Source organism: Pollachius pollachius (genome assembly GCF_949987615.1).
Source record: "Pollachius pollachius genome assembly, chromosome: 4".
Taxonomy (NCBI): domain Eukaryota; kingdom Metazoa; phylum Chordata; class Actinopteri; order Gadiformes; family Gadidae; genus Pollachius; species Pollachius pollachius.
Window position 1 is genome coordinate 2251078 of NC_136937.1, and position 27089 is coordinate 2278166.

At 49.1% G+C, this 27089-nt stretch overlaps 2 protein-coding genes across 4 annotated transcripts; both read right to left on the reverse strand.

The window, feature by feature from the left end:
• Positions 1–2659: 2659 nt before the first annotated feature.
• Positions 2660–24671, reverse strand: braf (B-Raf proto-oncogene, serine/threonine kinase; the record flags this gene model as incomplete). 3 transcript variants are annotated; one of them, XM_079734121.1, is made up of 20 exons in its annotated part: positions 2660–2952; positions 3638–3791; positions 4631–4765; positions 5183–5314; positions 5797–5915; positions 6684–6730; positions 7056–7232; positions 8161–8245; positions 9747–9864; positions 10342–10478; positions 11467–11586; positions 14579–14618; positions 15646–15805; positions 16177–16287; positions 17126–17274; positions 17986–18088; positions 18907–19010; positions 21060–21362; positions 22014–22115; positions 24478–24671. In XM_079734121.1, 20 exons carry the CDS (start codon positions 24640–24642, stop codon positions 2930–2932), a joined length of 2484 nt encoding a protein of 827 aa, XP_079590247.1. In that variant the 3' UTR covers positions 2660–2929. The 3 variants fall into 3 exon arrangements, with proteins under 3 accessions (XP_079590247.1, XP_079590245.1, XP_079590246.1); XM_079734119.1 differs by having other exon boundaries at positions 15646–15787; positions 24478–24642; XM_079734120.1 differs by lacking the exon at positions 11467–11586 and having other exon boundaries at positions 24478–24642.
• An 819-nt stretch (positions 24672–25490) lies between these two features.
• On the reverse strand, positions 25491–26996 carry mrps33 (mitochondrial ribosomal protein S33). The gene is made up of 3 exons (XM_079734164.1): positions 26860–26996; positions 26486–26702; positions 25491–26017 (listed from the first exon to the last, which is right to left on the reverse strand). The coding sequence occupies exons 2-3, from the start codon at positions 26698–26700 to the stop codon at positions 25912–25914; spliced, it is 321 nt and encodes a 106-aa protein (XP_079590290.1). The 5' UTR covers positions 26701–26702; positions 26860–26996; the 3' UTR covers positions 25491–25911.
• Positions 26997–27089: the final 93 nt, after the last annotated feature.

Below are 27089 nucleotides of genomic sequence, written 5' to 3' on the forward strand. Positions count from 1 at the left end.
GATGGGGAGGCTTGCGATGGCGGTCGCACAATGAGCCGTTAAAGAGTAACCACACGCTCGGCCGCCATTTTGAGCACGCTGCCCCCAAGAGGCATTGAAACCAAATTGTTGGTTCTGTTGAAATGTGGCAGTTTGTGACAAAAACTAAAGGCAAAAAAAACAACTCTATTGTACTTTTCAATTCAATTCAAACCAAAGTGGATCCAGACTGAATATATTTTTATCCTTTTTCAGAGTTTGGACTAATCTCGGACAAAATCAGGGCGTGTCTGACATATGGGTAACGCAATCTGATTGGACAACGGATCCGTCGCTGCCTGAAAAGTTGAACATTTCTCAACCTTTTGACGAGGGAAACGGAGCCGATGGAACGGATTGACCCACGATGCATTTTGAGAGCGCCCCATGCAAAGTCAATGAGATCCGTCGACAGACGTCAGACGTGTACACTGTGAATGGGGCGTTACATGTCAGAAAAAAATAATAAAAAAGCGTCCGGTTTTGTGCGCGTTATGAGCGCACTGGATGATGTTTTGACACAAGCGGTCCGGTGTGGCATAGCTGTCCTTTAACGGAGGGTCCTTGGGGAAAGCCCCCCCCCGCAGAGATGTGGTGTCACCCGTTCTCAACCGACGATAACTGGGGGAGTTTATTATTTATTTTTCGTTCTATAAAAGGAGGGTCGATGGCGTTGGCGTACATTTTTTAAAAACGGTTGACTGTAAAAGGGTTCCTAGACTTTGGCCTTAGCAGCAGAAGATTCACAGTTCAGCTCCTTCGGACGACGCGCGCGTGAGAGAGAAATATGTTTTTTTTAAGGGTCAGAGACTCATCATCACAACATTGTGTCACAATTTATTTGTCAATAAAAAAAAAGGCAACTCACTCATTTTGCTTCAATCTCTACAAAGTGCAAGTACACGAGCCACAAAGACCAAACGAGCCTCAAAGAAAAGACGTGATAGCCAAAAGAAAAAACAACAACAACAACAAAGCGCATTTTAAGAACAAAAACAATAACAAATAAAACTCATAAATAAAGTCAGTATCCGCAGGCCTGCCTGGCGACAGAAAACAAAAAGGCAACCGATAACGAAAGGAAAGAAACCTGTTTTCTCGCTGACCCTACCACACATGTTGGAATGGAAAATTGTGTCTGTGTGTCTGTCTGTGTGCGTGTGTGTGTGTGCGTGTCTGTGTCTGTGTCTGTGTGTGTCGACCCCGTTGCTTCTCAAGGCCCGGTCTCTTATTCTTCAGCAGGTCAAGTTGTGGCCATTCTACGATAGCAAGGGTCAACTTTTTAGTTTTTTTTGCTGTTCTTCAAGCGGAGTGCAGTAACAACGAAACAAAACAAAAAGTAACACCTAGGCTTTGTGTCCGCGATGAAGTGGAGGAGGTGAGTCAGTGGATTCAGGGTATAAATAATAATAATATATATTAAAAAAAAAATAACTCAGTTAACGTTCGAATTTGGGCGACGCAGCCAAGCTAGGTGGGGGAGGGTGGGTAAGGGGGGTGTAAGCCACGAGTACGCTCTACTTGTGATGAAATACAACATTAGGCCCGGGTGTTGGGGAAAAGTAGCAGCATCTTGGGTCCAGCAATCATGGGTCCAGCAATCACAGCAAAAAACAGAACCCCCTCTTTCTCAGTCGGTGACCATGGATACAAAAAAACGAAAACACAAAGTAGTTTTTTTTTTTTCCTCCAAACCCCGGTGATCAGAGGTCAGAGCAGGGGGAGTGTGTTGACTCGGTCAGGCACTGGTCAGGCCGCTTGCCAAATGCTCTGGAGTGAAACTGATAATATGTATATTTTTATAGATAAAATCATACCATCATCTTCTACGATATGATTTGTGATTTCAACACAAAATTCGGATTTTACCGAAACAAAAAGTGATGGCAAAATACCGTACTTCGGGAGTTTGGTCAAAATGGCGTTTCTTAAAACTTGATGAAAATTGATAAAAACGCATCTTAGGGTGGTAGTGAAGGAAGTTAAAAACCTTTCCTTGTGGACAATTAAAATAGCTACCCTCTCCTCTCCTCTTTCAACAAAAAAAGTGTAAAAAAAAAAATAAAAAAAATATTCAGGACACTACCGTTCATCTCTCACGAAACCGAAAAAAACTTAAAATCCTTCAACACTTGCGATATTCTTTAGCTCTCGTCAGGTGCCCGGAACGTGACTAGTGCCTGGAAACATCTAGAAAAAGACAGCGCTGGGTTACAGTAGTGGGACGGAGGGAGGGGTCTACTTCCGGTCTAGACCCACTCCACAGGAAGTGACTCCCACTGATCCTCCGTTCTCTTCGACCAGGAGGCTGAGGTACGTCCTCCTCTCCCCCACCCCCCCCCCCCCCCCCCCCCCCCCCCCCCCCACCCCCCCCACCCCCCCCCCCCCCCCACCCCCCCCACCCACCCACCCGCCCGGCCTGAGTTCCTCCGCCATCTTGACCCCCCCTCCCCTCTCACCTCCAGGCAGGAAGTGGCGCTCCAGTTTCGGCGTCCACTTCCTCTCGGAAAAATTATGTAAACGGGGGGGAAACAAAATATAAAAGGTTTGGTTTCGATATCTTTGCGTCTTCATTCGCTCTTCCTTGTGTCATTCAAGTGTTAGCCCCGCCCACCGCCCCTCCCCCCTCTCTCTTTCGACTTCTTCTTCATTGGTGTGTCTGGTGCGGCCGCCAGGTCGACTGGGAGGGCTTCCATGGGCAGAACGTTCTTCGGGGGTTAAAGACGAAGAAGAAGAGAAGAAGAAACCGCACATTCTTTTGGACGTGGTATTTTTTTTTTGTCGTTTTTTTTTTGTTGTCGTTTACCGTGATGAAATGAATCCAGCGTTGGAACACAAGACTTTTTTTTTTTCTCTTCTTCTTTCGAAGCAGACGTTGAAAAGGGAACGGACTCGTAAGGGCCTGCAGCACTTATTTAAACGCAGAGAACTCCCCTGTGAGATAAAAACAATGACACAAGGCCAGACGTTAAACTACAACCATTCAGGTGCTGCCACAGCAGAACTTTAAAGATGTCAGCGGCACAAACAATCCAACATTAAAGAACAAATTCAGCAACATTTACAGAAAGGTGCTCTTCAATGAAAGACCCCTCATTGCTTTGTGCTAGTGCCAAAAACATAATTTTCCATGCAGCATGCATGCAGTGTCTGTCTGTCTGTCTGTCTGAGAGCGTGCGCATACGTGTGTGTGCATATCTGTGGGTGTGTGTGTTTATATCTGTGTGTGTTTATATCTGTGTGTGTGTGTGTGTGCAGGTCTGTCTGTCTGTCTGTCTGTCTCCCTGTCTGTCTGTGTGCGTGTCTCACCGTATCCGCCGGCCTGGATGGGGGTCTTGGTGTCTGTCTGTCTGTCTGTCTGTCTGTCTGTCTGTCTGCGTGCGTGCGTGTCTCACCGTATCCGCCGGCCTGGATGGAGGTCTTGGTGTGTGTCTGTCTGTCTGTCTGTCTGTCTGTCTCCCTGTCTGTGTGCGTGCGTGTCTCACCGTATCCGCCGGCCTGGATGGGGGTCTTGGTGTCTGTCTGTCTGTCTGTCTGTCTGTCTGTCTGTCTGTCTGTCTGTCTGTCTGTCTGTCTGTCTGTCTGTCTGTCTGTCTGTCTGTCTGCGTGCGTGTCTCACCGTATCCGCCGGCCTGGATGGGGGTCTTGGGCGACGCGCAGGCGTAGAGACTGAAGTCCTCTGTCTGGAAGCCGGCGCGGTTCAGGGACGGCTCGGAGGCGCTGCGGTGGATCTTGGGTAAGGAGCGCGCCAGCAGCTCGATGGACGCCAGGATCTGAGCGGACACAGCCGACGCAAACGCTCAGCGGTGGCGTCACTTTCTGGAGCACTTCTTCCCGTGTTTTCTTTCCGCTCAAGTTACTGTCGGTCGTTTTTCGATGTTGATTGCGCGTGTCCACGTGTGTGTGCGTGTGTGTGTGTGTGTGCGTGAGTGTCCACACGTATGCGTGCGTGCGCGCGCGCGTGTGTGTGTGTGTTCATGTGTGTGTACATGTGTGTGTACATGTGTGCGTGAGTGTCCACACACATGCGCGTGCGCGCATGTGTGTGTTAGTGTGTGTGTACAATAGTGCGTGAGTGTCCACACGGATGCGTGCGTGCGTGCGCGCGTGTGTGTGTTCGCGTGTGTTTTCATGTGTGTGTACATGTGTGCGTAAGTGTCCACGTGTGTGTGTGTGTATGTATATGTTGGATTTTCTGTCCAAATAAAGTCAATTTAACACAGAATGTTCTGGTCAGTTAGTCGACCACACTACAAGGTGTTTAGCGTTTGTATTGGTACAGGTGCAATGGGCATTGAACATGGTACCTTTTTGCTGGAAGTCAAACATTCCTGAGCCCTACAATTATGACAAGGTAAGCTTCCAGGCCATTCATTGGTGGAATTGATCAAGGATGGCGTGGACAACTGATCGAAGCCGTGGCAAGTTTGAACGACAAATGATCATTCATCAAACTACAGAGAACAGGAATGCCTCCGAAACGAGTCGCGAGTGACACCATGCAACACAACTCTCAGCCAATCAGAGACGGAATCGGCCAAGACCGCTGCTGTTTGGTCCCGCCCCCCCTGGAGGGTGAGTTTGACCTGTGGCGTGACGCCGCGATCCTCACCTGGGGGAAGAGAGGCCGTTCCTCCCTCTTCTTCTTCAGGCAGTCCACCATCAGCCTCTTCATCGCCTTGGGACAGTTACTCCGCACCTTGCTGAGGTCGGGGGCGAGGTAACCCCGGCCCACCATGAAGATGATCTGGGGGTGGGGGGGGGGGGGGGGGCAGGGGTTCATTTTCCACGTGTTGTTTTTCAAAGTAAAAGCTTTTTAGTTATTTCACATCCAAAACTATATCAAATCTATATCTCTCAGTACCTCAATACCAATATGTCTACCACTAATATAGGATCCTCCCCCCCCCCCCCCACATAAAAGGCCAACACACAACTAGCTGCCGTGTTTCCCCCAGACAATCCCTCAAATCATATCCATTGTATTTATTTAGTTCCTCAACGCACCCGTTTCAGTCGAAAAGACACAATACCATGAAACGCACAGAAAGACCCCGCATTCGATCGCATCGTTGCTCATCACGCTAGTTTCCGATATATCGAAGAAAACGGGGTGAAAACTCAACATCGACGAGATCCACCGAAGCCGGGTGCGGCGGTCTACCTGGTCTCTGTTGTTGATGTTGGAGTAGGGCAGCACGCCGGACATGAGCTCGTACAGCACGATGCCGAAGGCGTACACGTCGGACTGGAAGCTGTACGGGTTCTTGTCCTGCAGCCGGATCACCTCCGGAGCCTAGCGTCGGAAGGGGAAGGGGGGGTAGTTTAAAGGTGACATATTATAGCACCAGGTGGACACATCTAGGTGGACACGCCCTATCGTGATGTCAGAAGAGGCAGATTTTCAAAACAGCTTGTAAAGGCCAATCACACTCTCACCTGGAGGTGTAATCCATCACCTTTAGGAACAATATGCCGTTTAGCAATAGGTGCTAGGGCATGTGACCGGCAACTTCATGTGGGAAGATTAAGCTTTATTAATCCCTTTTTAACCTGTATATAATGTAGGCCTAAGCAATACTTTTTGAAATGTAAAATGTATCAGTAAAAATAAAAAAGATCAAGAATCGCACGTAAATATTAAATATCCTAAAATGACATCAAGCAGTTCCATTTCGTCACATTCAAAAACAAAAGATGACATTTTTAATTTCCTCTCCATGCTTAATACATACTCTAATATAATAATTCAGCCACTTAGCGAGCACTTTCACCCACCATCCACAAGATGGAGCCAGAGAGCTGCTCAAACTGATGCGAGCCGCTCCAGCGGGACTTCACTGTGGCCAGGCCGAAGTCCCCGATCTTCACCGTCAGGTCCTCGTGCAGGAAGATGTCTGGGAGAGGGAGGGGTGGTCAAGGAAACCGCGCCTTGTTCCACCCGTGGCTCCACTGTGTCAACTCTTTCCGAAGCCCGAATGTGCATCCTGTCAATGCTTCCTAACATCTCAAGGCTTAACCATCGGAGCGAGAAACGTCCCCGCACCCCTTCCTAGAACCCTGCGGTGAAAGAGCGAGACGCGAGGACGAACCACAAAGAATCCATTACTTGTGGGCCGAGTCGTGCACCGATCACTAAGTGCAACGAAGAGACGGAGAGATCAGGATGGTTCAGTGGATCGGACAGACAGACAGGCAGACAGACAGACAGACAGTCTGTCTCCATGTCGGCCCCAGCACGGCCTTGTACAGTCACACAGAGATCTGTGGAAGACAGACTGGACCTAGCCTAGCTATTGCCGGACCAAGATCAATCGTAGATCGCACGTCGGTCTGGGGAGGCTGCTGTCATTTTCTTCAGCACGAGGGGCGTGATCAACGGGCCTATTTCAACTGACTCTGTACGCGATTGTCTGCCTGCCGTCGCTTCCCTGTCGTCCCTGTGTTAAACCAGCCAATAGCGCGCCGGGGGGGAAAGCCAGCCTGGTGATTGGCTCCCGTAAAAGCGGATCGGACTCAGGAAGAGATGTAATGCTCCTCTCCAGACCCTTCTCTGCAGGGCGAATTCAAAGCGCCGGCAGAACGGGCCGGGGGGTAGCCAGTCTAGATCGGACCACAGCTCCACTACCTTACTGTAGTCGAGTAAAGTTTTGAAAGTAGGATACTGTTGCTCTTCAGGTCTCTATGGATGATGGACTTGGCGTGCAGGTAACTACAACAAACGCAACAAACACATTGTCAAACTGGTGAATACACATTGTTCGAATAATAACATTGTGCCCGTAAGAAAACAACAATGTAAAACTACTTTAACAATGATTTGCCGGTAAACACAAGGACAGGAATAATTTAGTGTGCACTTGTGCATGCGTGCGTGCGTGCGTGTTTGCTCGAGTGTGTGTACATGTTTGTACATGTGTGCGTGAGTGTCCACGTGTGTGCACGTCTGTGCGCGTGTATGTATGTACGTGTGTGTGTCCACGCGTGTGTCCACATGTGTGTGTGTGTGTGTGTGTGTGTGTGTGAGTGCGACTCACTCCATGCCCTGGGCAGTCTGCCGGGCGATGTCTATGAGCTTGATCATCTCGAACTTGGTCTCGATGATGTGCAGGTGGTGGTACAGGCTGCTGCCCTCGCACCACTGGGTCACGATGGCCAGCTGCGGCTTGGTGGTGTAGCCCATGAACAGCAGGATGTTCACGTGACGCGTTTTCCTGTTGGGGAGGGTCGAACGACATGGAGAGGGAGAGAGAGAGACAGAGAGACAGAGACAGAGACAGAGAGAGAGAGATTAAAGCTGGGGTAGGAGATTTTTTTTCAATGCATTATTGTTATATTTGTTCCCTTTTAAATGATTGGATGGCCTGCCTGTCTGTGTCGGTCTTACTACCTAGCTACCTGTGTGCACTCACTGACCAGAGTCTTCCTCAAGGCTAGGCAGACCCGTTGCTAAAGCTAGCTAGCTAGCTAGCTAGCTAGTCATGTGTTTTTGGGGGTTTGGCTTTGGAGGGAGGCCCGAGCTGAGGGGTGGGACTTTTTCAGTCGGATACGTTCAGAATGAAGCCCACTCTGGGTGGATTCGCTCTGAAATTGCCTAACCCAGTTTCAATGTTAAAAAGATAACGTGGCTCATGTCTCCGGAGGCTGCTTTCCAAGGCTTTCCTACGCCCTCGTTCACTGTACCCGCGAGGAGATGACCAGTTAGTGGGCGAGCAGGAGGGAAAGAGCAGTGTGGAAACAACAACGTCCACTTGTTGATTACCCGAGTCAACAAACAGCGACCTAATCCAAACAATCTCCGAGGCACTTCCTGTGAAAGGTCCACTGACTGTCCGAAGCAGATTCGTGAGCTGGTTGAGGTCTGGTTAACTGCGTATTGAGGACAGTGGGCTCCCCCCCCCCCGAAGCTCTCAGGCCGCCTTCAAAACCCTCCTCAAAACCCACCTCCTCAAACTTGCCTACGGCCTGTGACCCCCCCACCTTGTATGTCGGCCCATCTCTGTGTCTTATTTTTTAATTTTGTTTGTTTGTTTTCTATGTTCCAGCCCACGTTGTAAAGCGTCCTTGAGTTTTGAAAGGCACTTCATAAATCTCATTTATTATTATTATTATTATTATTATTAAGAGACCCCTTCCCCCTACCTGAGGACGCCCACTTCATTCTTGAAGGCCTGGAGCTGCTGAGGTGTCGGGGCGGTGACGTTCAACATCTTGACCGCCACGTCACCTGTGGGAGAGAGACAGACAGAGAGAGAGACAGACAGAGACAGACAGAGAGAGAGACAGAGAGAGAGACAGAGAGAGAGAGAGAGACAGAGACAGAGAGAGAGACAGAGAGAGCAAGAGAGAGACAGAGACCGAGAGAGAGACAGAGACAGAGCGAGAGAGACAGAGAGAGAGAGAGAGAGACAGAGAGAGCAAGAGAGAGACAGAGACAGAGAGAGAGACAGAGACACAGAGAGAGACAGAGACAGAGAGAGAGAGACAGAGCGAGAGAGACAGAGAGAGAGACAGAGAGAGAGACAGAGAGAGCAAGAGAGACAGAGACAGAGAGAGAGACAGAGACACAGAGAGAGACAGAGACAGAGAGAGAGAGACAGAGAGAGAGAGAGACAGAGAAAGAGAGAGACAGAGAAAGAGAGAGACAGAGACAGAGAGAGACACAGAAAGAGAAGAAAAGAAAGAAAGGTCCATAAAGAGAGAGGAAATGAGACAGAGAGACTATTTATTCTATTTCAGATTTATAGTTTATCAATAAGTTATGATAGTGTTTTGCTGCTCGGTCAGAGACGTACAACAACATGTTTCCCCCCCTCCATACTCAGGAGTTTGACTTAAATGTTTCCCCAACTTTAAATGCAGTTCTGGTTCCAGTGCAATGTGGCTTGAATACAACAACATACACTTCATAAACTGTACTCTGGCTTTGGATGAAACTAAACCAGTTTCAAAACGAGCCAGCCACTGAGAAATATGTCGGCCGACGACTCTGCTTATCAGAAGATGTCAGGATGTCATGTGACCAAGCAAGAAGTTCAATCCCCCACCAACCAATGAAGAGAACTCAGATTGGTCTGATAGCAGGCTGAACAAGGATGCAAGCTCGCAACACTGACTGTTAGCCTGTTGCACCTGCGCTAGCATGAGGAACGCAGATCAGACGAGCATCAGTGCTTCTGTCACTACTGAGGTGACTGCAAAACGACTTTGGACAAACATTGGTTGAGTACATGTTTTCTGGTATTTGATATAGTAGTTATATTATGAATATTATTACGAGAATTATAATCTAAACAAAGGGGGGAGGTCAGTGAACATATTGAATGAGCAACACCTTTGTTTAACAACAAATATTGTCCCTTTTAAAAGGTGACATATTATACCACCAGGTATGAGTGTGATTAGCCGCTACAAGCCGTTTTAAAAATCGGCCTCCTCTGACATCACAAGTGGGCGTGTCCACCTAGACTTGTGACGGATAAATGAGCAACGTTTGCTGCGGTCCACTGGGTAGGCCGGTAGACTGATCGATCCAGCACACATCTGGGTGGACCCGCCCACGTGTGATGTCAGAAGAGGCTGATTTTCAAAAGGGCTTGTCACGGCTGATCACACTCACAACTGGTGGCGTGATAGGTCAACTTTGACAACGGGTAGAATATAACCTAAGTAGGCACAACAGGAAGTGAGAGGTCGCTGGAGCGATCAGTGAGTGTGGTGAAGCCTACCGTGCCACTTCCCCTTGAAGACGGTTCCAAAGGACCCCGAGCCGATCCTCTGGCCCAGAGTGATCTGCCCCTCCGGGATCTCCCAGTCGTCGCTGGAGTCCCGCCTCCCCAGGGTTTTCTGGACCAGGGGAGAGAGACGCCCAGTTGGACGAAAGGACACCCGTGGTCCGTTTCACACGCTAGTGGCGCTAGCTAGCCTGAGACGCCTAGCGTACCCGCATAGAAATGTGTGGGTGTGTGTGTGTGAGTGTTTGTCTTGGAGTGTGAGTGTGTGTGTACCTCAAACAAAAGTAAATTGTGATTAACTTGTTTATTAGCACGCTTCTACAGCTTAAGTCAGTGCACATGTCGCCGCGCACAATTAGCGGAATCACCTTTTCCGTGCGTTCAACGTAAAACCATAAAGTTTAACGACAACGACAAATAATCATACAATTATTATTTTCTATTCCTCCATATTCTACCGCTACAAAACATCCATTACATTAATATAAAAAACATTTAGGCCCGTCAGGTTCAAAGTCAACCCAACGCCAGACGTTGTTCGGGAAAAACAACGCACAATTCCGGCAAACGCACGCCGCCGCACGCTCACCATCTTATTGCGGTCCTCCGAGGAGGACGACGACTTCCTCTCCCGCTGCGGACACGGCGACTTCTGGGGCATCTTCACGCTGCTCAGCGAGCCGGGCAGGGAGGCCGGGGGCGTGGCCGACAGCCCCGCCGTGGATCCTGGGAAGGGGGGGGGGGGGGGGGGGGGGGGGGGGGGGGGGGTCGGTGGGTGATGATGGAGGAGGGGAGAGGGCGGGGTTGTAGAAAATTCTTCAAATAAACGAAATGAGGTCAAAGTACGAGAGGAAGGGTACATTTATTGAAATCAAAAGGCGGTGGCGGAGTATAAAGAGCGGGAAGGTGGAGGTGTGGGGGGGCGTGGAGGGCGGGCTCCTACTGCGTTGGGTTTGGTGAGGTGAGAGTCACACGGCACATGCAGTGAGGAGTGTGGTGACGGGGTCGCCCATCAGGCTAAGATGCGTTCGCTAACTAGGGGACGCCATCGTAGCCCCACGCTAATAACTGTCAAAAAGAGTCTAAACCAAAGCAACACATTTCAGAAAAATGTCCCCGTGTTACTACATTTGATCACTGATTTGCTTCTGATTTGACGATTTTGTGTTCATGGTTCCTCGATGTGTTTTGGAGCAACAACAGTATGGAAGCTAACCTCATGGGGTGACACGTGTAATACCCGTTCTGACCACTAGCGGGTGCTGCTGCCTCCACTAGGATAACACTCGGCCTAGGATAGACATCTTCTTCCCTCACAGCTTTTATTGGCTGATCAATATTTCTCCCAAACAACTGAAAGGGAATTAGCGAGGAATTGCCGCGGGTGAAAGTAACAACTGATCTTAAAAGAGAAATAATAAAAGATGCTCAAAAGTCAAACTCCCATGCAGGATCCCCGGCAAAAACACAATAATAAATCGGACAAGCAAGCTCGTGTGTGTGTGTTGCGTCGACAGACCCACAACGACGCACACAGTGGTGGGGTGGATGTGCACAACACGCCATCACAGGGAGGTTTGTGAGGGGCAGGGGGGGGGGGGTGAGAAGCACACACACACACACACAAACACAAACACGACCCAAACGAACACACACACACCTAACACGACGCACAGCCCCACACCCACACACAGACCGACATTGGCCTAGCTACCTCGGCACAGGGGCTCGGTCTCAAAGTCAAACACTATGTCATTGGGGTGGGAGTTAAGGAGGGGGCTGGAGGTCCGCGTTCGGTGCTTCCTCAAGGGGCGTGCGGGGTGGGTCGGGGGGGCTGCAGGAGAGACGAGAGAGAGACACACACACACAGGATCACCGGCCCTGAAGCCCAGCCGCTCAACCCCAACCCCAACCCAGGGGCTCGCTGCCGCGCCCCATCCACGCGCGCACGCGGCGCGCCTTAGCGCCCGTACCGCCGCAGCGGTGTAGAAGCTACGCGACTTAGCGCCCGAACACCGTAGCGGTGTGGAAGCTACGCGACTTAGCGTCCGAACGCCGTAGCGGTGTAGAAGCTACGCGCCTTAGCGCCCGAACGCCGCAGCGGTGTAGAAGCTACGCGCCTTAGCGCCCGAACGCCGCAGCGGTGTAGAAGCTACGCGATTTAGCGCCCGGACGCCGTAGCGGTGTGGAAGCTACACGCCTTAGCAGCCGTACCTCACGGCGGTATACAAGCTAAACGCCTTAGCGCCCGGACGCCGTAGCGGTGTGGAAGCTACACGCCTTAGCAGCCATACCTCACGGCGGTATACAAGCTAAACGCCTTAGCGCCCGAACGCCGCAGCGGTGTGGAAGCTACACGCCTTAGCAGCCGTACCTCACGGCGGTATACAAGCTAAACGCCTTAGCGCCCGTACCGCCGCAGCGGTGTAGAAGCTAAGCACCTTAGCGCCCGAACGCCGCAGCGGTGTAGAAGCTACGCGCCTTAGCGCCCGAACGCCGCAGCGGTGTAGAAGCTACGCGCCTTAGCGCCCGAACGCCGCAGCGGTGTAGAAGCTACGCGATGTAGCGCCCGGACGCCGTAGCGGTGTGGAAGCTACACGCCTTAGCAGCCGTACCTCACGGCGGTATACAAGCTAAACGCCTTAGCGCCCGAACGCCGCAGCGGTGTGGAAGCTACACGCCTTAGCAGCCGTACCTCACGGCGGTATACAAGCTAAACGCCTTAGCGCCCGAACGCCGCAGCGGTGTGGAAGCTACACGCCTTAGCAGCCGTACCTCACGGCGGTATACAAGCTAAACGCCTTAGCGCCCGAACGCCGCAGCGGTGTAGAAGCTACGCGACTTAGCGCCCGAACGCCGTAGCGGTGTGGAAGCTACACGCCTTAGCAGCCGTACCTCACGGCGGTATACAAGCTAAACGCCTTAGCGCCCGAACGCCGCAGCGGTGTGGAAGCTACACGCCTTAGCAGCCGTACCTCACGGCGGTATACAAGCTAAACGCCTTAGCGCCCGAACGCCGCAGCGGTGTAGAAGCTACGCGACTTAGCGCCCGAACGCCGCAGCGGTGTGGAAGCTACACGCCTTAGCAGCCGTACCTCACGGCGGTATACAAGCTAAACGCCTTAGCGCCCGAACGCCGCAGCGGTGTAGAAGCTACGCGACTTAGTGCCCGAACGCCGCAGCGGTGTGGAAGCTACACGCCTTAGCAGCCGTACCTCACGGCGGTATACATGCTAAACGCCTTAGCGCCCGAACGCCGCAGCGGTGTGGAAGCTACACGCCTTAGCAGCCGTACCTCACGGCGGTATACAAGCTAAACGCCTTAGCGCCCGAACGCCGCAGCGGTGTAGAAGCTACGCGACTTAGCGCCCGAACGCCGCAGCGGTGTAGAAGCTACACGCCTTAGCAGCCGTACCTCACGGCGGTATACATGCTAAACGCCTTAGCGCCCGAACGCCGCAGCGGTGTAGAAGCTACGCGACTTAGCGCCTGAACGCCGCAGCGGTGTAGAAGCTACGCGACTTAACGCCCGAACGCCGTAGCGGTGTGGAAGCTACACGCCTTAGCAGCCGTACCTCACGGCGGTATACAAGCTAAACACCTTAGCGCCCGAACGCCGCAGCGGTGTAGAAGCTACACGCCTTAGCAGCCGTACCTCATGGCGGTATACAAGCTAAACGCCTTAGCACCCGAACGCCGTAGCGGTATACAAGCTACACGCCTTAGCACCCGTACGCCATAGCGGTGTATCAGCTAAACGCCTTAGCACTATATCAGCCATACGTCGTAATGGTATATAAGCTAAACACCTTAGTGCTGTAGCACCCGAACGTCTAGCGCTTTGTTAGCTAAACGCCTAAGCTCTATAGCAGCCATACATCATAGTGGTATATAAGCTAAACGCCTTAGCAGCCATACGTCTTAGTGGTATGCAGGCTAAACTCATGAGGCTGTAGTTGCCAAACGGATAGCGGTATACGAGCTAAACGCCTTAGCAGCCATACGTCATAGCGGCAAACAAGCTAAATGCTTGAATTAGCGCTATAGCCAGCTTCATGCTATAGCGGTTTAGCACCCATATGTCTTAGTGGTATAACAAGCTACACACCGTAGCAGTATAGCTAGCATTAGCGTTATAGTGAGCTACTCGCATTAACGGTATAGTGAGTGCCAGCCAAATTTTGATTCACCCCTTAGACCTCTATGCAATTGTATATATTATTGTATAAAACAAGTGTCCAATTTCATCATGAAATGGTGATCATAATCAGCTTTAGATTTGTACTTTTCTTTATCAACATCGTACACATTTTTCATTGCCAACATCGTATACATATTAGTTAAACTTTCCTGTTATCTTTGACCTTTTTGTTCATTTTGCATCCCAGAATGTTTGCAATCTACTCCGTTTTGCAATCTCCGCGAAGTGGTTGGGGCTTCTACTAATAACGTTGAGACGATAACATCTAATATCTATGGAGAGCTTTTCTCTTCTGTAAGAAAGCTCAGCTCTCATTCCCCGCTATCCCATCCAGGCCTGAGCTCCGCAAAGTAGATCAAATCCAGGATTTGTGGCCTTTATCTGCCGCGCGTTGAGAGGACGCTTACACACGGACACAGGAAATGTTTATATATTTATATACTTCTTCAGAAACAGAACCAACTGAACTTTAAGGGCCATTAGCAGACACAGAGAAAACATAAATAAACAAACCGAAAAAAAGAACATAACTTTGACACGTAGACACAGGGATGGTCGGAAAAAAACGAAATGCCCGAAATAAAATAAAGAATACAAAATAAAAAGTAAAAATTTAAACACTTACCTCCATCTGACCTCGGCAAACCTTGATCTCGGATCAGGTCCTGAAGCAGAGACACAAACGGGAAATAAAACAAGTCAACAACACGTGTTCGCTCATCTATAGTTCCACGTTGACGCAGTGCATGACCAGGCAGTTGATGCGGCCTGGTCCATAACTTAGCCTTCAGTCTAACAGAAACAGACTTCCTCCTTTTAGAGAAACACTTTCAGATCGAACAATGGGAAATGTCCCTCCCAAGATACAGAACTGAGAGACACAGAAGATCTCCAATCCCATATATGTGCAGACTCTTGAATGACAATGGACTGCAGATTTTACCAGTTTGTTTTGACGTATGATGTTTTTGCTTCCATTTTTTAATTATAAATATAATGGTGACTTTTTAATTATGTTATTATTGTAACAGCATGAGTAATTCAGTGTTTGCGATGGTGTTTTTTTGTATGCCGTCGTCATGGTCCTGCCATAATGCTGAAACTAATGCCATCCATTTGTATGGTACGCCCTTCCGTACGAGTCGTTAGGTGTAAATCTCCGAGCTTTCTTGCGGCATTTCGCGGAGGCAAGCCCCCTTTTGGTCGTAGTATAAACCTTCCCTATCGTAGTTCTGAGAGTAGACCGAGTTCAGTGAAGCTGACCGTACGACTCGACAACAAAAATGGCTGCGCTCTTAAAGAGATTTATTTTCTTTGCGTTTGTGTCACGCTAGTCATTTTAATGTCGATCTTAAATGCTCTTACACACTTGATTACATTGCTGCTTTAATCCGGTCACCAAATCATGCACGGCACGGTCTTGCTGTGCGTGCAATACAATGTAAAGACGTGTTGTTTGTTCTTCGAGCTGGTTTGCTCAAGAGGCTAACGCTAGCTTACAATCTAGCCAATGACATGACGCCATGCCACCAAACAAACGGGAACGCTACAAGTGGTACAAGCCAGGAAATTACGTCACGTCCTCGCTGGAGCAGGTCGGACATACCGCCGTACCGAACAAATGGATGGCACCACAAACTAGGCTAGTCGTCAAGGGCGTCTGTGATTGGACGGCAGCGGCCGACGACTCACGTCGATGTTGACGGGCTCGATGGTGTTGATGTGGACGTTGGGTGCCGAAGAGGAGCGGTCCCGCTGGCCAAACTGGTTCCGGTGGTCCTCCTCACTGGGCCGGAAGTTCTGTGGGATGGGGATGGACTTGGACGGGGAGACACTGGCGTGGCAAAGAGAGCTGCAGGGGGGGGGGGGGGGGGGGGGGGGGGGGGGGGGGGGGAAGAGAGAGAGAGAGAGAGAGAGAGAGAGAGAGACAGACAGACAGACAGACAGACAGACAGAGACGGAGAGAGAGAGCGCACAAAACACAAATGATGAGGAAGACGTACTTGCATTTAAATTAAGCTGAATGCATTTGCTTTGAATGTATCACAATTACGTTTAAGCTAATTATTGCCAACATTCATATTTTATCAAATATAATACTATTGATTATTCGAATTCATTCGTGGTGCATTATCTACGACAACACAAGACAAGATGGAACTTCATTGATCCCAGACGGGAACCTCGGGACCCTCGGGATGTGAGTCAGCGGGGGGGCCTCACCCGGTGGAGTCGGAGGGGGGTAGCGATGGGTAGACCTCAGACATAGGGGTGGTACCCTCCTCCTCCTGGGTGAGGGGGTGGTGCTCGAAGAACTTGGACACCAGCAGCAGGCTGAGGAGAAGGAGGAGGAGGAAGAGGAGGACGAGGACGAAGAGGAAGAGATCCCGTTAAAGCAGGTTGTGACAGCTCAGACATTAACACACACGGCCTCGACCAGTGGCCCGTCGCTGGTTTCAATCGAGGTTTGATTGGCAAGCGACATCGCTAATTTAAGCCAATCAGAAACAGCCGATGAACTGCGCTCGGTTAAGACGGGTTGTGGGTCGTTTGTTGTTTGGCTAACACAACAGGAAGTCTTATCAGCGGGCAGAAGCAGTGTGCTACACTTCCACTGTTGTTTCTATGGGGATGGCTAGACAAACAACAGCAAGGCTTTAGGAGCTCTCAGATAACTCGCATTCAAAACATCAAATCTATTTAAAAAAATGAACTTTTATCCACTTTTTTGAAGATGCATATTATTAATTAGTAGGTAGGGTGTTCAGGGATGTCTTTAAAAGGTACACTGCAGACATTAGGGTTCAAACCCGGAACCTTTTGGTTGGGAGTTGAACCCCACGAGACTGTCAACCCACCATAACCACCTGAACTCCGAAGAGCTTCAACATGATTGGGGCTGGCTGGATGGATGGATTGATGAATGGATGGATTGATGAATAGATGAATAGATATGTGGTTGATGGATGGATGAATGGATATGCGATTCATGAATTGATTGCTGGATGATCGATGTACGATGGACGGAGGGATGGATATGTGGTTGGATGATGGACAGAGGGGTGGAAGGACGCTGAATAACGGGTCGATGATGGATTGACGGAGGGACGGTTGACGGACGACTGACAGACGAGGGACGGGCCGACGGCCGGCTGGACGGGCGGTGACTTACTCCAGCTGGTCGTAGTTGACGCACATGAGCGGCACCTCCGTGCTGCAGCGCTGGTGGAACTTGTAGCCGCAGGTCTGGCAGCGGAAGCCCTGGAACAGAAGCTTCCGGCAGAAGTCGCAGAAGGCCAGCGTGAAGAACGTCTTCCTCACCTGAGACGGGACGAAGAAATGACGGCATATTCAGCCCCAATCATGCTCGCATACTTTGTTTTTTTTACAATGTGCTCTCTCTGTATGTCTTTTATTTTTCATTTTCATTTCATTTCCTTACTTTTAATAATGTTAATCTGTAGTATTATTTTGAACCAAAAGCCCCACTAGGGACAAGTTTCTTAAATTAGCTTTGGCTAGAAACACACATGATGCAAACATTGGATCACGCTTGTCTATGTTTCTGTCCCTATTCAAATAGACCTTAAATAAATAAATAGAAGTGGTTTTGAATCGGGAACTTCCTGCTTCCTACATCCTGTTGTAAACATAGGGCTTGTTTTAAAATGGCTCATGATGGTAAATGGACGGCATTTATACAGCGCTTTTATCCAAAGCGCTTTACAATACGGCCTAACGTTCACCCATTCATTCACACATTCACACACCGACGGTGGAGTCGACCACGCAGAGTGACAGCCAGCACGTCAGGAGCAGTCAGGGTGAGGCGTCTCGCTCAGGGACACCTCGGCACTCAGCTAGGGGGAGCCGGGGATCGAACCAGCAACCTTCCGGTTACCAGCCAACCCACTCCACCTCCTGAGCTACTAATAAACAGCTCACTCTGTAGGTCCTGAGTCCTTTTAAGAAGGTACTTCACTAATCCTCCTCCTGTTCTGAATCCGGGCCCGGTGCCGGGGAGTTACTTACGAAGTTGTGCGTCGTCAACGGAACGTTCTCCAGCACCTCGACGTGAAGCTCCTCCCCCGTCAGCCAGGATATGTCTGTGTCCCATCCAATGGGCTTCTTCTCTCTGAAACAGGAAGTGGGGAATTTTAGGAGGGTAAAGGACGGCCCCTCGCAATGAAGGATGCGCTGAACACAAACGTGACAAGATTTAATTTAATTCATTTAATTTGATTTACATTATTTTTATAAGCCATATTTTTCCAAGAAGGACCTTTGAAGAGGAATTAAACATAATCTACACTGACGGCGCAAGGATTCTCTTATGGTTAAAGGGCGGAACTCGGCTATGTTCCTGTATTGGTACCAAACTAAAACCTAACTAAAAATCTGCAAGATATATTTGTGTCAACAGTCAACGGTTAATACTTTGTTAATACACTGGTTTGAGTTTGAATCCACCAGCAACCGCACTGAGTGGAGCATTAGCGGAAAGGTCTCAGAAGAAAGGCAACAACAGATGTTGTGTTATGTGTTGTGTAATGGTGGTACACATTGGGTAAGTGTTGTGTATGTGTAACGGTGGTACACATTGTTTGTGTGTTGTACACATTGTGTACGTGTATGTGTTGTGTATATGTAACGGTTGTACACATTGTGTATGTGTTGTGCATATGTAACGGTTGTACACATTGTGTATGTGTTGAGCATATGTAACGGTTGTACACATTGTGTACCTGTATGTGTTGTGTATAGGTAACGGTTGTACACATTGTGTATGTGTTGAGCATATGTAACGGTTGTACACATTGTGTATGTGTTGTGCATATGTAACGGTTGTACACATTGTGTATATGTTGTGCATATGTAACGGTTGTACACATTGTGTATGTGTGCAACCGTTTCCCTTCTGTTCCTGGACTGTTAATTCATTAATGGTCTCACCCGTCCTGTATCCTGTAGACCGCACAGCATTCTGGGATGAGTCCGCGCATCATCAGGGCTTTCTTCAGCGAGTCCCTCAGAGTCATTCCACAGCGGGCAGGGACCTGCACAGAAGGGGGAGAGAAGGGGGAGGGACGGGGGAGAGAAGGGGGAGAGAATGGGGAGAGAAGGGGGAGAGAAGGGGGAGAGACGGGGGAGAGACGGGGGAGAGAAGGCCGAAAGATCCATTAGGACATGAACGATACACGAATAGGTCTGCCGGGATTGATCAAACAAAAGTGTCTGAAAAACTTGGAACCCATGATTTAAAATTTCTAGAAGGGGAACACTGCAATGTTTTAAGCAGTGAGCTAGCCAACCGCAGTAGCTTGTTGTGCTAATTAGCACAACCTGACTTGACGTCACTTTCTGGAGCAGGTACTCTGGATATGACTTGGATAAACAAAATGACGGCTAGCAGATAGATGATGTCATGCCCCTTCTTCAATCTAATTTAAAATGACGGTGTGCCATCATGTAAAGTCAGCCTCTGTGTGAGTGTACATCTATATTTCCATGAGCTATGTTAATTAGCTTAAGCCTGTGCTCTCCTTCTTTTCCTTTGTCATGCACTTCAGGGAGGACGGCTGCTCGGATAATCATGTCACTATTGGCCATGCGTTCTTCTAGAAGGAGCTTTGGTGCGGAAATTCATGTAGGCTTCAGATTTCATCTATAGAATGAATGAGGCAGGGAGTTGGAATCAAACAACCTTAAAAAAAACCCACAAATAAGTATTGTAGCCAAGTATCAGGATAAGTCTACTTAAGGGGCCTTCTTGCTTCTAAAGCTAGCTGGGCCACTGGTAGGGGCCATGGCCTTAGCGGACAAGGTTAGATCGCTCTCCGAGGCCTTTGCTCATTTGAAGGCATCTGTCTGTAGCAAACACTGCATATCTCATCAAAGAAAAGAGGGTCACCTACATTTCATTCCCCTCGGCCGCACACGCATTTTAATTTGTCACAGAGCGAAACTCGAGCGATGGAAAGATAAAGTGTTCTTGATTCTCTGAGAGTTAAAGCTGTTGTCCTAAAATCCAAAGACATGGTGAAACATTTGTTTTCCCTTTTGACCTTAGCGGCCTCCTTCTATTTACCTATTCTACAGAGTCGGCCAAAATACCACAAACATCCTGTTCATTAGTTATAAGCTCTACATCCAAATCGAATCAATGCAATACTTTCCCGAGGTTTGAAAGACACCTGCATGTGGACGTTAATTAGCCGGCGTCGGTAGGCTTAAAATCTCAACCGAAAATGTGATCACATTTTTACCCCCTTCCCTCATATCGCGGTCGATTTCATCTGTTTTATGAAGATGCATGTTTTAACAACTCCTGACCCCCCCCTCCATCACACCCCGGTCACGTGCCCCCCACTTCACCAGAGCCCCCCCCCCTACATCACGAGGGCTGGGGGGGGCTCCCACACCCTGGACCCACCGTACCAGGCAGTCTGAGGTCGTTGTGCTCATCCATCGCCGGGGGACTTCTAAACCTGAGCGAGTTGTTTGAACGTCGGCGAGAACGGCCGCAAACACACCTACGACCCTTAGGGAATGACGTGGTCCAGTCTCCACCGTGGTGGAACACACTGGCGATATAACCAATTAATGAAGCCCGGAGCGAGCGAGAGCTTATTTAAACATTGAAGGCCGATGTTAAGAGCGACGTCGCGTTGTTTGATACAGTTTTCTTGGATTTCGGCTCAGTCCACAAGACTGGTGAAACCAAGGATCTCCAGTTCCTTGGTTTTTAGCCCACGACATGTGTTGGTACGACAGTCTTTAAACCGCACACACGCACATGCACACACACACACACACACACACACGCACGCACGCACACACACACACGCACACGTCAACGCCCCACTATTCAGCGCAACCCTACAGCCTGTCCCTTGTTCCTGCGAATCAGAACTAACGGTTCCCACAAAGTTTTAGCAACGAAACCCGTTGCACCGCCTTCCGTCTCTAGTTGAGAGACCGCCTTGCGAGACCACCGACCACCCTAACCCCTAAACAATCCTGGGGGGGGGGGGGGGGGTGCGACGCAACGCAGAACCCAGGACCCCACCATAGCAAAAGCGTAACAGCGACCGAACCCGCCGTACCACGGTCCGCTGTTTGTTGGGCAGGAACACGCGGACGATGGGCTTCTGCGGCGAGCGGGGGTTGGCCCGCGAGGGGTCCATGGGGCACTGGAGGACCGCCAGCGTGTTGGGGGCCGAGGGGAAGCCCCCGCCCCCGCCCCCGGAGCACAAGCCCCCGCCCGGGCAGCCGCCCCCGGCCTGGGCGTCCAGGAGGCCGGGCGCGGGGGAGGAGCAGGACGGCTCGCCTCCGCTTCCCGTGGCCTCCAGCAGCTGCTGCTCTCGCTGCTGGAGGGCGTCCAGCTTACTGGTGTACTCCTCGTAGGCCTGGGGGGGGGGGGGGGGAATAATAATAATACATTCACATTAACATTTAGGGCATTTAGCAGGCGCTTTTACCCAAAGCGACTTAAAATAAGAACAGTTGTCGTGAGAAAGTGAAACAATATAACAATATATATATATAAAAGCTGTAGGTACAGTACGGTACAGTAAGGATGTTCATAGAACCAACAATTGCTAGGTTAACCCATTCCCCGTATGCAACAAAGATATCTAGGATAAGATGCTGCACAACTCAGTACTATAACTAATACATTCAACACAGCACAATCAATACATTCATTTTATTAGTAAAACTCGCCATTTCTGTCAATAAACCGACATCGGCGTTAGCGCGCGTTAGGATTTACATACATTTTGCCATGAAAAGTATGGTCCCAATTTGAAAAACACGGTCCATTCAGTTTAGAGGACTAAACTGTAAACTTAATACATTAACATCTCTGCTTATATCGAGTCACTTTCTAATATTTCACATGTACCTTGTTTTTGAATCTTTGTATTTGGTAATAGTATCTGACATCAATACATCAATACATCCCCATCACCGATACAGTTGCTTGAGGCGATATGGAGAGACGAAATGGTATAAAACAAGGGAAACGAGAGCGGACAACACTCATATCTCTTCCATACCTCCAGGTATATAGACGGAGGATTGTGTTCGCCCCCAAACTTCTCCAAGAGGGCCTCCAAATGCTCTTGAGTCAGCTTTATCATCTGTTTAATGTTCCATATCTGCAAAGAGAATGACAAAACCTTACCAACTGCAAAACATGGGGAGGAAGAAATACATTTCCAAGCTAGCTAGAAGTTAACAGCTTTGTGTTAGCATAGTGAGACCAAAAAGAGGTTCATTCCTTGGTCTCGTTCAGCTGAACGGTCGTCAAGATCAAGCCCAACCCTCTAGTTTACACCTCATTTAAAAAGACTCCCATTATAAATGTTATGTCATAACCTAAAGCATGACAACAGTCAATTGTTCCACCGCTGCCTCACTGCCAATTGGCTGACATCCCTTAGCATTTCCAGGAAGTTGCAGGGCTGGTTACGATATTACCAAAGAAACCGGCAAACAAACAATTAGCATGTGATGTAGCCTGCGTCCGCAGAGCTCAGAGCAGTTGGAGCTACGCACGGGTAAGCTTCTGCCTTCTACTCCCAACAGCCAAAGGAACCAGTAGCCTTATATCAGGGTAGCAGCACCATTTGACATATCATAACCAACGCCAGTGGTCACAAAATCGGGCAGACGATGAAAGCAACAAACCGCCTCTGATGGAAGTTTCATTACACCCTCTCAAACATGGAATAGTAACGCAAGTCACCGTTATTATATTGATGGATCCCCTTGCGGCGACCTATCGACCTAGCCTGGTCACGATTACAGTAATGAAGAGGTCAATGCGTATGCATGTGCTAGCGATGCCGGACCTACAGTCAGAACAGGTTCAGGCGACCGTCAACCTTGCAAATTGTTTCAGTAGGTGCAGAACAGTTAAGGGAAAATATACTTTTTGAAATCCGCTCCAAACAGACCCACACCTAAGTGATTTTTAATCCATAGATCTGTGTTCGCCATCTACAGTAAATGAATGGACGTGAACCACGGTCGATGACAACGTAAACTGTATCGAAGACGGCCTAAGTGAGCAGAACTCATTTGGAGTCAATAGAGAGCACAAGAAGAGGCAAGCCCTGCCATACAATTCCATCTGTGGACCTGCTGCAGAACACGTTTCGTCTCGTATTACAGTCCTAGACGGCCTTATGATGTGCATATGCATGGAACAACTTTAAGTGAGACAGGAGACACAGGAGAAGCACCCCATCACATCCTGAATCAACAATTTGTCTTTCAAGAAATCAAGAAGGCTAGGAGGAAGGACGTATCAACTCAAAGCTATTAAAAAAAAAAAAAAAACTGTGTTCTCATAGCTTTCAATCTTTTGTTTGAGATAATCTCAAGCATTACCATTCGGGAGCAATTATATAGGAATCTCGCCATCAGAATCGCTACCGAAGACGGTGTTGACCACAGAGGAGGTGTGCATTGTGTGCCAACATGCACAATAATAATCTAAATTGAATGGTCAGTCAACGAGGCCTTTTCGGTTCTACAATGATAATGCGCAGGTCTAACCGTTTTTGTTTTTTTTAGGACGATGCTATCTCATGGTCTGCGTGTGCGACCACCGAGGAGAGCGCAGGCTGACGGATTCAGAACTCTTGCGTCTGAGTCTGCGTCGGGGAGGGGGGGTCCCTAATAACGCCTGGGTTCATGTAGGTAAAAGTAGGCAAAACGAGGCTGATTCTTAGCGTTCAAAGAGAGCAGCACGACTCGAGTTAGCCACCACCGTTGTAATGACAGCATCCCTCGGAGACCGGAGGAGTCGCCACTGGATCCCAGTAGAAAAACAAACACAACTTTAGGGGGTGCTTCGGTGATCGGGAAATGGATGTATGTGATGAGGTATACATCGGGCTATGTCAACACGACGGTGCCCGTGCCCAATGCCCGGGTGCCGCGGTAGGGCTGTGTGTTGAAGGCTGTGCACGACAAGGCTGCTACGGTGTGTGTGCGTGTGCGTGTGTGTGTGTGTGTGTGTGTGTGTGTGTGTGTGTGTGTGTGTGTGTGTGTGTGTGTGTGTGTGTGTGTGTGTGTGTGTGTGTGGCTGCAGCCTGCAGTGGGCACTGGAGGAAATAAAGCGGAGTGCGAATGAAATAAAAAGCAGGGCCCGGAATAAACATTGCGTCCGCAGAACAATATTATTTCTCCGTTTGTGTTCCTATCGGTTTGTCCTGCTTAATGTCGGGTCGGGAGGGAGGAGGGGGGTTGCGGGATGGAAACCTACACTCGGGAGAGACGCGAGACGCAGTGTTTGATTGAAAAAAAAAAATGCATTAACATCTTTGTGCATCGTCTCCCCCCCGACCCCCCTGCAATGCATCCCACCCCCCTACCCCCACGATCCATATTACAGCCGGTGTTTCCTGATAGATTTACATCCAATTACCTCCGCTCCCAAGCCCCGTCTCTCCCCGTGAACAGCTCCACTACCCCCCCGGTTTCCCCTACTGCGTCTAGCGGGGTGCCTACCTCTTCATCCTGCGGACATTCAGGTATCCCCACCGAGCAGGTGGAGTCCAGCCCGGCGCCCAGGTCGTGCAGTCCCCGCTCTCGCTCCCGCTCGGCCGGATCGCGGTCCATGGTGTCTCCGTTGAAGACGGACGGTGGCGACTCGGCGCTGCTCAACGCCGCCATTTTAAACTGCGAGAGACTGACTGGAAAATAATAGAAGGGGGAGAGACCGTAGGCAGCTGTACGGGAGGGGGGGGGGGGGGGGGGAGAGACCGTAGGCAGCTGCACGGGAGGGGGAGAGAGACCGTAGGCAGCTGCACGGGGAGGGGGAGAGAGAGACCGTCGGCAGCTGTACGGGAGGGGGGGAGAGACAGTAGGCAGCTGTACGGGAGGGGGGGAGAGAGACCGTCGGCAGCTGTACGGGAGGGGGGAGAGAGACCGTCGGCAGCTGTACGGGAGGGGGAGACAGAGACGCAGGACACACTCGCGGTGCGTGGAGGGTTAACGGGATGGCTTCTGCTCCGCCGTGGATCCACTTTATTGGAGCGGTCTATGACGGTGTTGCATTGGGTTGAATAGATTTTTAAAGACATTCATATTTGTTGTGGATGATTTTTTTATTATTATTATTAGTATACCCCCCCCCCCCCCCCCCCCCCTCCCAGTTTTCCCGTGGTTTAATATGAATTATTACCGATTATTTAGACACTCAAACCATTTCTAAATTAATTTACCTTTCGAATTACTATTCTAAAGGGACTATTAACTATTAACATACAATAACAGCATGTTATGAATGCACGTCAGCCATAAAAAAATAAAAAGCCATAAAAAAGTTTATTTTTTGGGACGATTAATATATTATAAATCACATTAATGCATACAATTTTGCGTGTAAAAGCTGAACTTTAACGTTTTGAATAGATCAATCACAATAGGTCAACGTGGAAATATTGCAGTATGTGTTGTCTATTTTACATGATGAAATCAACATTATGAACTAGTATTTTACTTACTTAATGTGTGTGCATTAGTGCAATACCTTACATGGAATATACAAGCATTTAATATTTTATTGAATGACCTCACTTTTGGTAATTCCCTTACCCAAGTCTGTTAAATAATATAAAGAATTCATTCCATTTTGTTTCAAAAACACACTGCATGGCAATATTGTTTATTTGACATGTTAAAAGCACACATATATACCTCAATATTATTCATGAATACCACAATATACTGTGTGAATGTATGTGCCCACATGTGCAGAATATACACAATGAACACACAAGTCTTATCGATGTGGCTGGACGGCCAACTAGGCAACACACTGGAATCTTCTTCAGAGGTAAAGTCCGAGGCTGCACTCAAGATAGGGTGGCCAGTGACTTGTCTGGTACACAGAGAGAGAGAGAGAGAGTTCTGTGTAGTTCCTTAGGTTCCAGGATGGGCTCACTTCTTCTTGCTCGCCCTCTTCCCTTCGCCCTTCAACGGCTTCCCTTTGCCTCGCAGCTTTCTCAAGCGTCGCATCTCCTCTTTAAAGTCCTCATGTTCGTCTCTGCACAGAGAGGGGGAGAAATGAGGGACTTGTTTTGTTAAGGCTGGAAACGGCCCCGATATGTTTTGTGTTGAAGTATTTCCTAATGTTGTGTCATTTTCAATTAGGTTTTAATGGACGACCCTCAGTTAACATAGGAATCAGCAGGTAAACTCTTCGGTCGAATGCGATGAAACGAATACACTGCCCTTTACCTCGCCCAGAAAACCCAAACACATTCAATGTACACGTGTTCCAACAGCTATCATATACTGTACTACGTGATAACCATCGCATGACAACATGTAAACAAGAGCTTGTATATAGTTCATGGTATTTAAGTTACGTTTTTTTTACTATTTGAGAAAACACGTTTGAGGTCTACATGCATGTAACAGTTAAACGTGCGTTGAATCGGTATTAATATAAGCTAACCATAACTGACTTGTAATCATTCTACCAATAACTGATTTTCCCTCGTTCTGTTACCTGAAAAGTCCCATGAACCTTAGCCTTTGGGTCATGGAATAGTAGACCTTGTGCTTGGGGTACCAGTCGTACACCTCTTTCCTTTGGCCCATCGGCTGTTCCTGGAAGAGCTGAACCACCTTCATGGACTTGGAGTCTGTAGGACGGACAACCTCCCCGAAGATGCGGGCACTCAGGCGCGCCATGCGCACGGCGTAGCTGGAGAGCGAAGCCATACCTGGAAAACGAGATGAAAATTTGCACAAATGTTTTTTAGTTTAGTGTTCTGAAGGATCTAGTGGACATAGTGGTGGACACGTTCAGCATCACACGCAGCAATGAATGGATAAGGCGTCCACTGTAATGCTGCAGGTCATTAGATGAGAGAACCTTACCTGTTGCTGTTGACAATTCTGTTGACAATATAGCGTTTTTTAATCAGATAGTACTACATACTCGTAAAAGAAAACATGGATTAAGCTTGCATGGGCTAACCTTCAAGGACTTTTGCTAGTCAACGCATGTGATTGGTTCAGGAGGCGTTACGTAGGTGACGCAAATAGAGCGCAGTCGACGTAGTGACGTGTTTCCCAGGCGTCCGGCCCTTATACTATTCCTGCGTTTA

Bases quoted from the DNA above. Each gene is read 5' to 3' on its own strand.
- mrps33 (XM_079734164.1), bottom strand. From the start codon at position 26,700: ATGGCTTCGCTCTCCAGCTACGCCGTGCGCATGGCGCGCCTGAGTGCC. The intron at 26,018-26,485 runs GTAACAGAACGA...CTCTCTGTGCAG, and splicing joins AGGTTCATGGGACTTTTCAG to AGACGAACATGAGGACTTTA.